We start from the raw sequence: 15475 nt of genomic DNA on the forward strand, positions 1-15475 counted from the left end.
TATAATGTTGAGTGTCATAGCTTTATATAAATAATCTCGACGACTAGTAAGTTGCACTGACAATTTGTGATATATTGTAAATATTTACACATTCTTTTAATTATAGTGTCTTGAAGAAGAAATACAACAATTCCGAAAGCTAGACCAAAAGTCAAAAGAGTGTTTCTGTAACATCCCGGCCAAACTTTCTGACTGCAGCTCTAATAAACTGTGTTGTTTGTTTATATCGACAGTCAATAATATCCAGTATTTCTTAATATATTGAGATAATATAAACATAGGAGGAAGAAAAATAGTGTTTAAAAAAATAATTTATAAGTTATATACTAGATAATATTAGATATAAAAAGTATTTGGTTATTTTAATAAGTTATATACTATAGAATATATTTATATGAGGGCATTCTTAAGAAATTCACATATAATAAGTGTAAAAAGTTTTTTTTTTTTAATAATTATGATATATTTAAGTGAGCCATGTGCATAGGCAACCAAATATACTCTGAATAAGTGACAGACAGATAAATAATAGTTACGAATATAAAGTGGGATTATTTGTTAATTTAAAATGTTTAGTTTACATATAGTTACGGATTTGAAGTAGTGTAGTTTATTAATTAAGGTTGTTTAATTTACATATAAGTTTATATTCTGATCTGAAAAGCCTAAATGTCAATAAAATTCTCGATAGAAAAGTAAAGAATTCTCTAGAACACAGAATTTAACCTTTGTTTACGGTAGAACCTTCGCGAATATGGTTATGTCTGTGAAATGGACATAATCGAACATATACTTTTTCGAGAACATTCATATATGTAGGAAATAGAACAATTCGAATATGATTTCTTGCCAGATGGTTCTGGAACATTGAAAAGGTATAAATACTCAGTGATTTGGATTCAAAATGGCCAGTCAGTCAGTAAGGAATCAGACAGTTAGTTAGTAAGAAGACAGACACAGTTAGTCACAGTCAGTTGTTCAGTAAGTTCAAGATTAGTCAGTCAGAATTAGGAAGAAAGTATAAAGTATGCAATAATCAATGATTTAGTATTAAAATTTGATAGTATTGGAAAGTATATTAGAAGATAATTGGTTGGAGATTGGAAGAAATTAAAAATTATATTATGATTGAAGATTAGTAGAAATCAAATTATAGTAGTTATACAGTGATTGGATATTGGTGTATTAAAAAGAAGAATAAATATAAATGCTATTGAGAAGAAAAATATATCTTAAATTGGTAGAAGCTGATAATCGGAAAAAGTAATTTCACCAAAAACAAGGATAACCGAAGCTGAGAACGAAGACATTGAGTGGTGATTAAAATCTATATAGTGGAGAACAGTTCATTTAGGCATTCAGTAACAGAAAGGTACACAATTTTGTTAATATAATTTAATTAGTGTCATAAGAATTTTAATTTAAAGATAGTTTATTTTAAATTTACATTGACTATGTTAAATATATATATATGTGTGTTTCATAATAGATATAATAAAGATAATTTCAAAAAGTGCTTACAAACTAATTCTTTGAGAACCGCGATAAACCATATATATATATATATATATATATATATATATATATATATATATATATATATATATATATATATATATATATATATATATATATATATATATATTGCCAAAATACAGGAATCCTCGAAATTAGATTCATGTTTTAACGTTAATGCATGTTCTGTCAGCGCACATGCATTTATTTTTTTGGTTTTTATGTCGCTGCGATGCGAGATCACTCTACTGTGAAAATTACGAGATGATCCTCCGATATACACGTTTTTACAAAAGGAAAAAACCATTCAAAACGTATTTTCTTGGAAATGTGTTTCATAAAATCCAATACGTCTTGTATAAATAAAAAGTCTGACATAAATAAACTGAGTAATATTTATTGTTATTTACTGACAAAACATCAAAAATAAAATAAAGATTTACTTTTACATATATACACACCATAATACACCTGCATGCAAAACATGTTGCATACTATCAAGACCGGTTTAATATACTACTTCCATTAATAAATCATGAAGAACACTTAATTACATTTTAATCATACTATTTTTGTTTTTTCGTTCTGTTCTCTATGTATCAGTTAAAACACACCAATAAAAGATATTTTATGTTATATTTTATGTGTGTGTTATTATAATGTTGAGTGTCATAGCTTTATATAAATAATCTCGACGACTAGTAAGTTGCACTGACAATTTGTGATATATTGTAAATATTTACACATTCTTTTAATTATAGTGTCTTGAAGAAGAAATACAACAATTCCGAAAGCTAGACCAAAAGTCAAAAGAGTGTTTCTGTAACATCCCGGCCAAACTTTCTGACTGCAGCTCTAATAAACTGTGTTGTTTGTTTATATCGACAGTCAATAATATCCAGTATTTCTTAATATATTGAGATAATATAAACATAGGAGGAAGAAAAATAGTGTTTAAAAAAATAATTTATAAGTTATATACTAGATAATATTAGATATAAAAAGTATTTGGTTATTTTAATAAGTTATATACTATAGAATATATTTATATGAGGGCATTCTTAAGAAATTCACATATAATAAGTGTAAAAAGTTTTTTTTTTTAATAATTATGATATATTTAAGTGAGCCATGTGCATAGGCAACCAAATATACTCTGAATAAGTGACAGACAGATAAATAATAGTTACGAATATAAAGTGGGATTATTTGTTAATTTAAAATGTTTAGTTTACATATAGTTACGGATTTGAAGTAGTGTAGTTTATTAATTAAGGTTGTTTAATTTACATATAAGTTTATATTCTGATCTGAAAAGCCTAAATGTCAATAAAATTCTCGATAGAAAAGTAAAGAATTCTCTAGAACACAGAATTTAACCTTTGTTTACGGTAGAACCTTCGCGAATATGGTTATGTCTGTGAAATGGACATAATCGAACATATACTTTTTCGAGAACATTCATATATGTAGGAAATAGAACAATTCGAATATGATTTCTTGCCAGATGGTTCTGGAACATTGAAAAGGTATAAATACTCAGTGATTTGGATTCAAAATGGCCAGTCAGTCAGTAAGGAATCAGACAGTTAGTTAGTAAGAAGACAGACACAGTTAGTCACAGTCAGTTGTTCAGTAAGTTCAAGATTAGTCAGTCAGAATTAGGAAGAAAGTATAAAGTATGCAATAATCAATGATTTAGTATTAAAATTTGATAGTATTGGAAAGTATATTAGAAGATAATTGGTTGGAGATTGGAAGAAATTAAAAATTATATTATGATTGAAGATTAGTAGAAATCAAATTATAGTAGTTATACAGTGATTGGATATTGGTGTATTAAAAAGAAGAATAAATATAAATGCTATTGAGAAGAAAAATATATCTTAAATTGGTAGAAGCTGATAATCGGAAAAAGTAATTTCACCAAAAACAAGGATAACCGAAGCTGAGAACGAAGACATTGAGTGGTGATTAAAATCTATATAGTGGAGAACAGTTCATTTAGGCATTCAGTAACAGAAAGGTACACAATTTTGTTAATATAATTTAATTAGTGTCATAAGAATTTTAATTTAAAGATAGTTTATTTTAAATTTACATTGACTATGTTAAATATATATATATGTGTGTTTCATAATAGATATAATAAAGATAATTTCAAAAAGTGCTTACAAACTAATTCTTTGAGAACCGCGATAAACCATATATATATATATATATATATATATATATATATATATATATATATATATATATATATATATATATATATATATATATACTCGTTTACCCATCGTAATAATATTTTCTTTATTCTAAGGATATACTCACTTGATCTGAAATGGTAAATGTAACTGCTGTCACTACTGTACTTCTGATTAAAGGTGATGTAGAATTTAAATAACTTTCTAATATTGGTAGGAACTCGTTGGGATCTAATAACGCCAATTTTCCGAGACATTCCGCTGCGACATTTCTCTTTCCTTCCTCAGTACAGTCACAACAGTTGTATAATTGTTGCCATATCAAAGGAGCTTGTGAAAGCAACTCACGTTTTCCTTCTCGTGTCTCTGACAAACCTGCAATTGCCTAAAAGAACAAAAATGTATACCAATACTTAAGCAGAAATAAAGTTTAATAATTTAAAGGGATTATTATGATACCCTTTTTATCCACTGTCTTTACATATATAGGAGAACTGCAAAAATTTTAATTTCAACGAGAGATAATTTTCAAATCATTTACACTTATATGGGACTTCACTATATAATGAAAAGTATATTTCTGATGTGGTTTGTGAGGTAATAATGATTACTGTTCTCTGAATGAAACCACCAATTGTAAAAACAATATTTATTTAATAAAATATAGGATGCGTTTCGACATCATTGTCATCATCAACTTAATAAAACAGGAGGAACTACATAAATGAAGTTTAATTTAAAGAAAAGTGGCTGGATTGCCAACGCCATAAGGAACATCCCAAACTACACAACTACTATTTAAACCATTTAATAGCGAGTTATTAAAAGGTCCAAAAAGTCCCAATTGTTCTCCTATGGGTACCATTTTGAAGAGAGAGGTTAGGACCAGTTGTTGGTTGCCTGCATTTTACCATCTAGGACTTTTCTCGGCTGTATTCGGTTTGGCAAAGATGCCAACTTCTTTGGCTTGGTTATTATTATGGAACGAAATTTCGGTATATTTCAACGACACAAAAAGAAAGCAGAAATCGGTAGGAAGGAGATACTATGATTCTATAAGGCTTAAAGAATTTCTTATCCAAAAATCTTCTTGCTTCAGTTTTTTGGGATAGCCGTTGCACACAAATCACACGTTGCCGTGAAACATATCGTGATTTAGGGATCAAATTACCCAAACATCCTCCTTATTCACTAGATCTTGCTCAGTCTGACCATTGTCTATAGTATTGAAAACAAGTCTAAAAGTAAAAGCGTAAATGTTCTTACAATGAAAAGATGATAGAAACTGTGGAGGCCTGGTTTGCAGAGCAGAGATATGTAACTTTTTTGAAAGGTTTAGAACCGTTGTAATAAATGTATTGAATAGAATTATGCTTTATTGTCACTAAAAATTGTACAATTATATGACAAAGCTTACAAAAAGTCAGAAAAATAACAATAACTGCCGAATAATATAGATTTCTTTACTACTGTAATAAATAAGCTTCACTTAATGGTATCGTATGATACATTTATTTAAAACACTACTGTACACTCTTACAGAGTTACTTAATCTTAAATGTAATAGTACTTAGTTGACGTTGTGCTAATACGTGCTATCTCGACTTGCCATCTTGCCGTTAATTTAATTATGATCTCGGAGATAATAATCGTTGTCTCTTTTATAATATTCCTTGCTACATCAGCAGTCATTCATTAGTGGGTCAAGTTTGTGTTATCAACCTACGATTCACAATTTTGCTGACTTACACATTCTAATCGAGGCTATTTTTATGAATGTCCTCGATTTGAATTATTAAACTTATTTTATATAAACAAACGCGAAATGTGTTACACGTTCCTTTTAAACTTAATCTTTTTATGAATTGTAATATTTTAGGGATAATACCACACTACCTCAGTGGACGGGATCGGTAAATACACATCAAAGGTTGAATTTCTGGTGGACTAGTCATGATTAGGTCTTGCTGGAAAAACAAGTAGGTGTTTACGAATTAAGCAAACAGTTTCTAAAATATAGGGAGAGAAAATAGTTAAAATCGCGTGATTTTTGAAGTAGCTTCTCCAATTTGTTATTCTACTGAGGCCAAAAAGATACCGTATTGATTGTAAGACTTCTGTAAGTTTTCAAGTTATAGATCTGGCACTGGCTAGACGTGGCGATTCAGGAGCATATGCAGGTACAGATAAAAGAAAAGGTCGTAAGGCTCCTAATACTCAAGATGTAAATATAATTGCCAAAGCTAAGGAACAACATCGATTCTTTTCCTCGTATGGAAAGTCACTATTGTAGAAAAGACTCAAGTTTTTTCTACAATAGTGACATTCTAGTATTTAAGAAATAATGCCCATTATGATACAGGTATTGAAAATATATGTAATAAGTGATATATTAAAGTATGAAAGGGCCTGCGTAGCGCAAGCGGTAGGATGCTTGCCTCGCACGCCGGTGGTCCGGAGTTCGAATCCTACCGCCGGCAAGAACAACTAGACATTTTTAAAAATGTCTATAGGCCCCAGGTCGACTCAGCCTGAAAAAAATGAGTACCTTGGGTAAAACCAGGGGTAATAATAGGCGGTTGAAGCGTAGCACTGGCCATGTTACCTTCCTTGTATACCGTAGGCCCTAGATATAGCAGACTACCCTGCTATACTCCCAAAGCCGCGAAGCGGTATAAAACGGGAGACTATTAGCTTATATTAAAGTATGAGACGAGAAGCAGAAGTGTAACAGTAATACAGGGTCATACAGTACCGTTTTGTAAATAACTAGAAATTATTATTTCCTAATCTAAAAACGTAATATTTCTAATTGGATATTTTTATGAATTAAGAAACTTACCACCTTCAAAGATGTCAAAAACAAATACAGATTGGCTGAATCTGCTTGACAATGTTTCAAGATCAACGGCATGTAATGGCATAATTTACCAACACAAACACTGCCGAGGGCATAACTAGCAGCTGAATTAATTTCTTCAGATTTGGAAACAAAAGATTCAAGTATTATATTTATCACATCTGATGAGGATAAATCGCTGAAAAATAAACAATCAATAATAAGACAAAACATAAACTCAAATGTGCAAAAACTTTGAAAAAAAAAAAAGAAAAACTAATTTTTTTAAATAAATTTGTCTCTTTTTCTTCCTTAAATTTGTGTTTGGTACTATTTCCATACCAATACAGATATGCTTAAGAAGTACATTGGGATATTAAAACAGATGTCTTGCAAATATTAACAAAATTTTGGGAACATTTTGGAAAAATGTAATTTTGAGGGTACTGGATATCTAAAAATAAAAATGAATGGGAAAATCCCAGTAGTTTGCTGTATACCATAGTTAAAAAACTTAAAAATTTTGGACGACATTTTTAACAAGTTTTAATTAACTGTTTTTATACCAATATACAAATTTTGAAGTTTTTTACTTCTGTATAAATATCTAAAAATGTTATTTTTTCTTTATCAAGTTATTCGAAAGTATTTGTAAACTTACATTTTTCTACCAATTTCTCCTAGCACCAATAATGCGAATATTTTCTCATGATCGGTGGTGGCAATTTTAAATTCATTAATAAACACCAATATCATTTCGTTAGTAACTAAATCATTAGCAGCTGTTATTGTAGCGACACACTTGGCTAGGGAACAGAATACCTGTCTTGATAGGGTAGTCGGTGTACTCAGTATTGGTTCCTTAAGTAGTCTGAGGTAAAGGGAATATCCTGGCGAGTCACATTTAATTAATGAATTTAAAAAGCCTAGAATAGATTGCAAGGTTGAATCTGAAAAGAGTATATTTTATGTTAAAAAGTAGTGTTAGAAACAATGATATATATATATATATATATATATATATATATATATATATATATATATATATATATATATATATATATATATGTTGTTATGCTATGTAAAATTAAAAATAATATTGGTTTGCTCTTAATATATTTCAAATTATAAAATATATTAATTCAAAATATTTCAACTGATAAACTATAAAAGATATTTCAAAGAAATGAAAGTCCATTATCTTTGGATTACCTGTAGTAAACAAAATTTAAGATATGCATAAATTATTTTCTTGGTAAAATATATTTGAGTGAACGTAGTGAATTGAACAATACGACCGGGTTTTCCAAATGGACTTGTACAGTGAATAAAGACAATAGGGTAGAATTTCGAAATTATATTTCTCCGTTAGTTCTTAAGAATTTGTAGAAACCGATTAGCATGTTAATAGTTTGTAGGAAATTTATAATTGTACATAAAATTGTTGTTTGTCATCTAAATGGTAGATGGTGGGAAGTATGAGGAACTCTGATTGGAGGAAATTGAAAAAGAGGTAGATAGATATGTAGGAATGAGAGTTTAGCTGGATTTTTGAGGAAAAAAATAGAATCAGTTGTTTTCCAAGGGTGCAAGGCGAACAGTCGTGTTTCTTTGGCGGTTTCCAAGTGATAGTAAGCATTAGAAGTGAATGTTTGTAAGTTTTCGTGGACTAAGTGTATCTTGACGGAAGCTGATCCAGTAAAATATTGTAAGTCATACTTTTCCACTTATATATTCCAAGAGTCACTGTTCAGGCCGGAACGAGAGATTCAGTTTATCTAGAGGAGAAGAGGCTAGCGTCTTTTGAACGATACGTGCATCTGAAGGAGATCATTGAAGACGAGAGGCTCGCAATAATTTGTTGTAAGATTGCCGATTACCTAGGGAACTGCGAAGAATAGATAGTGTAGGCTACCAGGAACAATGATTTGGACAACTCATCTTCAGAGAGATAGTTTTTTTTTTCATTCGTCAGTTTTTTCGTTATCAACAAAGTTTTTTTTAATTGCTCCAGAAAAGATAGAAATATTTATCAGGAGATATAGAACAACAATTGTGATTTGAAATTTTAATTTATATAGTATATAACATTAATTTTTGAAGGTTCACGTAAGTAGAACAAAATTTTGATAATCTTTATATGAGATATTTTTTGTTTAAGATATTTGAGTGTGAATTTTATTTGAATATATAATTTTGTATCATATATGTTTATTATTCCGGTATCCCTCAGACCTTACCTATCATATGTAAAGCATAGATATTGAAGCACGAATATAACCCTGAGATAAAAGAATTAAATAGTGTGATAAAATCATAATTGCATCATTTAAATAAGTTTAATTAATTAATTAATTACCTAATTAATTTTTGGCGCACCTCTGACCTTTAATATCACATTAATATATATTATGATCCGAAATTGTATTGTTACGTAAAAATATGAGTCATATTAAAAACCTGTAAACATGTTTATTCACTAATATTCAATTGAGAGAGCACGTACTAGAGTCCGACGTGCAAAAGTTAGCCATGCCAAAGTTAGAGTGTTGCCAATTAGATTGGAGGGTTATCCGAAGTATGGTGGAGGAGATCTTTAGAGACTCTCTTAGAGACAACTGGAAGTTGTAAAAGAGGGTCCAGTTGCCGATACCAGCATACCGTTCCAGTTCCAGTCCCGACAAGGTTCCAGGAGGAACCATTTTTTAAGAGGGGGGCAATGTTACGTAAAAATATGAGTCATATTAAAAACCTGTAAACATGTTGTTTATTCACTAATATGTTCTAGATTCTACGACCCTTCGACTAGCTGGCAGAAATTCCAAGTAATAAAAAATTCCATTCGAACGTTCCGGAAATAGGATAAATGAAAAACCAGCCCGGACATTCGAGGCAAAGCAGGTCAACATCCATGGGGTTCGAGAAACAGCTGTTTTCGTATAAATATGACGGAACTTTCATTGTGGAAACAGTTAATATCTGAAGATCGCGCGCCGCGTTTTTAAATTGTAACGCACGTATTATAATAAATTAATTGTAAAATAAATTAGTACAAATAAAGACTTTAATAAATTTGTGAGTGTTATAAATAGAACCTTTAATAAATAAATTAGAATCAATAAAAACATTTTAGTATATAGAGCAAAGGAAGAAGAAGACAAACAATTTGTAAAATTATGTTATAGTTATATTCTAGTACAGTTTTAATTTTATAGTGTTGGTGAAGTGCTAAAATAAAGACGTTGTCAATTTTAGATTTGTGTTTGAACTGGAACTTTCTAAATTGTGGAAATCAATAGATTTAAGAATAGTTTGTAAATATTAGGTTGCATTGAAATATCATATCTACTTGCCGTTTTCAGGGATTCATTTTTGTTATCTCAAAAGCAGTCATTAATAGCGAAGGAGAAAGTAGAAAGTTATTGATTTGTATGATTTGTACACAATTACGGGAATTTAAAATTAGATGAGTTTTAAGAATTTGGAGAGTTTTGGAATTTAGTTGAATGCAAAGAATGTTTTGATTGGTTAAAAGAAATTATGGAAGGGATAGTAGACAGACGGGAATGAGATTGAAAAAGCAAAGAGCATCACCTGATGTGGGACCGGAAGCGAGTGAAGACAAAATCGAAAGAAGTGTGCCGATAGTTTGTTTTTACTATATATATATATATATATATATATATATATATATATATATATATATATATATATATATTATATATATATTATATATATATATATATATATATATATATATATATATATTTATATATATATATATATATATATATATATATATACAGGGTGAGTCATGAGGAACTTTACATACTTCTACCATATGTAGAGTCCCTCAGGGAGCATATCATGTGGCCACTAAAAAATGTCAACTCCTCTTCTTTATTAATTAACAGGGTGATTTGTGTAATTGACCATTTATTTCATTTTACTGTAGTGTTTATACGGCTCATTTGATTTTTTTAATTTTTGCATGATACAGTACACTACTATCAAGCATTCGACTGGTATTAGCTAAACTAAAAAATTCCAGGACTGGCTTTGGAAAAATTAATTTAGGGATTTGTATTAAATATTACACCCTGTATATATTTTTTTTAAAATGCAATAAGTAATTTTCAAACTACATAAATAGCCAATGAAAACGACATATGCGACAATGTTGTCGCACTTTTATTAAATTTTTAGTGAACGATCAAATCTTACCAAAACTAGAACAACCATAATGAAGTATCAAATTATAAGGTATTAATTTAAACAAATGTTATAAATTTCAAACATTTTAAATTAAAATGAGTTCCTACAACATAATCTAATACGTAGAAAATTAACATCTTTACTGTCACTTTGTATTATCTCTACGATAGAATCAATTGTTTTTCAATTTTAAATTTTTACTCATAGATCGTATTGGGGCATTATTTTCGATAAATAATAAATTAAATTGATTAAAAAGTCAAACCTCTTGTATGTGTTAGTTTTTGTTGATTGTAAATGATTAAAATTTTATGTCAAATAATAATACATTGCATCAACTGTACTAAATAAAAATAAATCTAAAAAAGTTTAAAATGAAGGTTGGCGTTGACCGTTTGATGTTTCTTGATATTTTATACCCATTGTCATTATTGTCATTATCAATTGTTATTTATGTGTACAAGAATACATATTTCTTCTGTCATCTACGTTAAGTACATTGTGTTAGTTTTGGTAGAGCTTTTGTTACTTTCGTTCAAAATGCCACATCAGTTTTCGACCACAGAATATGCAGACATAATATTTGTTTATGGATTCTGTAATGGGAATGGTAGGGCTGCTAGTAGAGAATATCGCAGGAGATTTCCTAATCGTCGAACTCCCAGTCATCCAACATTTGGGTCAGTTTTTAATTATTTGCGAGAAAATGGCACTTTTCCTAGTGGAACAACAGAGCGACATGTAGATGAAGCGCAGGAAGATGACATTATGGACGCCGTTACTATGAACCCTACAATAAGCACTAGACAAGTAAGTCGAGAACTCAATGTTACTCAATCAAAAGTAAGTAGAGTCTTACAAAAAAATAATCTATACCTATATCACATTCAAATGGTTCAGCGACTACATGCTGGAGATGAGATCGATAGGTTGGAATTTTGTAGATGGATTAACAATAATCGACCAACGCTATACAGGACACTATTTACAGATGAAGCCCAATTTACCAGAGACGGGATAAATAATTCACGAAATTCACATGTGTGGGCAGAAGAAAATCCCCATGCTATCCGAGGGATGTATTTTCAGCATGATGGGGCACCCCCACACTTTTTACTGGCAGTGAGACAACATCTCAATAATGTTTATGGCAACAGGTGGATAGGACGTGCAGGTCCTATTTCGTGGCCTTCAAGATCCCCTGATTTCAATCCCGTTGATTACCATATTTGGGGACGATTGAAGCAACTAGTTTACGCAGTGAATATTAATAACCGACAACAATTAATTGATAGAATTATACATTGTTGTAATACTATTAGAAACGATCCCCAGAGTATCCGTAATTCAATGCGTCAATTAACAATTCGGCAACAAAAATGTGTACAGGCTGCAGGGTTCCATTTCGAAAATCTATTTTGAATTATTTTTATTTTGTTACCATTATTGTATCTTTTCCAGTTCTAATTTATGGGTTTATCATAACTATGTACATATTTTTAGTTTCTTTTTTAAATTGTTCTTCGTTATTGTTAGTAGTTACTGTTTTTTGTTGTGCAGTGACTCAGTTTATCATTTCAATTAAAATGTTTGAAATTTATAACATTTGTTTAAATTAATTACCTTATAATTTGATACTTCATTATGGTTGTTCTATTTTTGGTAAGATTTGATCGTTCACTAAAAATTTAATAAAAGTGCGACAACATTGTCGCAATGTCGTTTTCATTGGCTATTTATGTAGTTTGAAAATCACTTATTGCATTTTAAAAAAAATATATACAGGGTGTAATATTTAATACGAATCCCTAAATTAATTTTTCCAAAGCCAGTCCTGGAATTTTTTAGTTTAGCTAATACCAGTCGAATGCTTGATAGTAGTGTACTGTATCATGCAAAAATTAAAAAAATCAAATGAGCCGTATAAACACTACAGTAAAATGAAATAAATGGTCAATTACACAAATCACCCTGTTAATTAATAAAGAAGAGGAGTTGACATTTTTTAGTGGCCACATGATATGCTCCCTGAGGGACTCTACATATGGTAGAAGTATGTAAAGTTCCTCATGACTCACCCTATATATAATATAAGATTAGTATAATAAGAATAGATAAGGTAGCTAATTCCATTATGGTATAGAATACTCCAAAAAACTTATTTAAAAAAAAATGTAGGCAATGGTATTGTTACGTAAAAATATGAGTCATATTAAAAACCTGTAAACATGTTGTTTATTCACTAATATGTTCTAGATTCTACGACCCTTCGACTAACAGAAATTCCAAGTAATAAAAAACCGGTCCATTCGAACGTTCCGGAAATAGGCCCGTGCATTCGAGGCAAAGCAGGTCAACAACCATGGGGTTCGAGAAACAGCTGTTTTCGTATAAATACGACGGAACTTTCATTATGAAAACAGTCAAAAAAGAAGCTCGCGCTCGCGTTTAAATTGTAACGTCCGATAGATAAATTATGTAATTATTAGTCAAACAAATTGTTGTACAGTGAATTTATATTTAAATGGGAATAAGCCACAATTAAAGGTTAAAATACGTTTATTGACGTTTCAATTTCCACTTCGGAAATCGTTCTCAAAATACAAACATTAGTAAATTAAACAAATTTTGTTTTTTGTTACTTAGTGAAAAAATTCTTCTAATAATTTAATTTTATCTGACTCATCTATATTGACAATTCAGACATACCTTATACATTTTAAAGTAGAAGACTTTAAAATGATATTGCCAATATTGTTGAGTTGCGTTCCTGGGACGACTATACTTATAAGATAGTTCATTCGATTACATGAAATCAACTTTAACTTGAGAATATCCGTCAGAAAAGATCATAACATGTAATTCGTCTTTAAAAAGACAAATACATGCCATGATGACAGTAAAATTCTCCTGTTAGTGATTCCATAGTAAATTATGAGGGAAAAACCAGGAAAAAAAACCTCATAATACTATCCCGACATGGTAAGTATTTGATCGTGCATTTAGTTTACCTTCAATAAACACCAAATTCCGATTTTATATGTTTGTTATTTAAAAAACATAAATGATGTATTCTCTATATGTTACTGACTTACCAATACTGGTATTTTCCTTTTAATAACTTCCTCTTTCAATATGGGTAACCAGATCCTACTACATTCTGCCGAGGAATTCGCGACACAATTGGTCTCATTTAGCATAATTAGAGCCGCTTCTTTGATTTTTCTCTTTTTACCATCCGTTTCTTTTAGGACTATATTTGAATCATTCCATTGAACCCTAAGTTCATTATCCCATGCGTGTTTACAGATTTGAGATCTATCAAATTCTCTATTTTTAATATAGGATTGATGTTTACTTATTCTAACATTTAATGGTCTTGATGTTTCACCTAAATAAAACTGATCGCATTCACAAGGTATTTTATAAATGCAATTCTTTGTCCTTTCTTGTTCATTGTTAGGTTTGGTTTTGGACAAGATAGATCTCAAAGTGTTTGTTGTTTTGAATGTTGTTGAAATGTTGAATTTATTTCCTATCCTTTTAAGCTTTTCCGATAATCCTTTTATGTATGGTATTGTTATTGTTCTCGTATTATTCCTTGCATATGCTGTAGGATCTCGTTCTAAGTTGTTTTGTTCTATTCGATCGATTGTTGAAAATTCCTTATTTATAAACGATAAAGGATAATCATTTTTTAATAAAACAGATGTTAACAAATGTTTTTCCTCCAAGAACGAATTTTCGTTAGAACAAGTAATTTTGGCTCTATCGTATAAGGATTTAATAATTCCCTTTTTAATATTAATATTGTGATTTGATTTGAAATTTAAATATCTGTTGGTGTGTGTTGGTTTTTTATACACCTGAGTTTCGTATCCAGTATCGTTCTTAGAGATTAAAACATCCAGAAAAGGTAATGTGTTATTATATTCCTTTTCCATGGTAAATGTTATTGTCTCTTCTTTATCGTTTATATCATTTAGGAATGTGTCCAACAACTCTGATCCATGAGGCCATTTTGAGAATACATCATCTACATATCTCCACCATACTGAGGGTTTTAAATTTTGTTTAGAAACAATATTTGTTTCAAAATCTTCCATAAATATATCGGCTAATAATGGAGATAAACTAGAGCCCATTGCTAGTCCAAAACTTTGTTTATAGAATTCATTATTTAGTTGAAAGTATGTATTATCAGTACATAATGTTATTAACTCCATTATAGCTGATATATTTAGTCTTGTTCTAGTTGCCAATGTATCATCACTTTCTAATTGTGTCTTGACTATATTTAAAGTCTTATCTAATGGCACATTCGTAAATAAACTATTTATGTCAAAACTTACTAAAGTATTATTTGGATTAAATTCAATATTTGATAATTTATTTAAAAAATGTTGTGTATTTTTTATAAATGTGTCATTTTTATTTGCAATTGGTTTTAAAATATTTAATAAAAATTTTGATAGTTCACTACAAGGAGAATTCATGGTACTACAAATGGGTCTAAGTGGTTTAATAAATTGATATAAATTATCGTGTTTTAGTAAATTAAAATAAGAACAATAAATTAGAATTAATAAAGACATAACAGTATTCTTTATACTTGGAAAATATGTGGAATTTTACACTCTACAGGGTGATTAATAACAGAAGCATAGAAAAATTTCTGTGAGACAAAAATATTTCTTTA

The 15475-nt window shown here is 29.6% G+C and overlaps 1 protein-coding gene across 2 annotated transcripts in view; it reads right to left on the bottom strand.

The window, feature by feature from the left end:
* LOC140449234 (cullin-associated NEDD8-dissociated protein 1-like) overlaps positions 1-15475 on the bottom strand; it is a 51972-nt gene that overhangs the window by 14896 nt on the left and 21601 nt on the right. For both annotated transcript variants that reach the window (XM_072542422.1, XM_072542421.1), the window contains exons 9-11: positions 7223-7511; positions 6565-6760; positions 3850-4107 (exon numbers count right to left, since the gene is read on the bottom strand). In XM_072542422.1, coding sequence (XP_072398523.1) covers positions 3850-4107; positions 6565-6760; positions 7223-7511 — 743 coding nt within the window. The remainder of the gene's footprint in view (positions 1-3849; positions 4108-6564; positions 6761-7222; positions 7512-15475) is intronic.

Source organism: Diabrotica undecimpunctata, chromosome 8 (assembly GCF_040954645.1).
Source record: "Diabrotica undecimpunctata isolate CICGRU chromosome 8, icDiaUnde3, whole genome shotgun sequence".
NCBI classification, from domain to species: domain Eukaryota; kingdom Metazoa; phylum Arthropoda; class Insecta; order Coleoptera; family Chrysomelidae; genus Diabrotica; species Diabrotica undecimpunctata.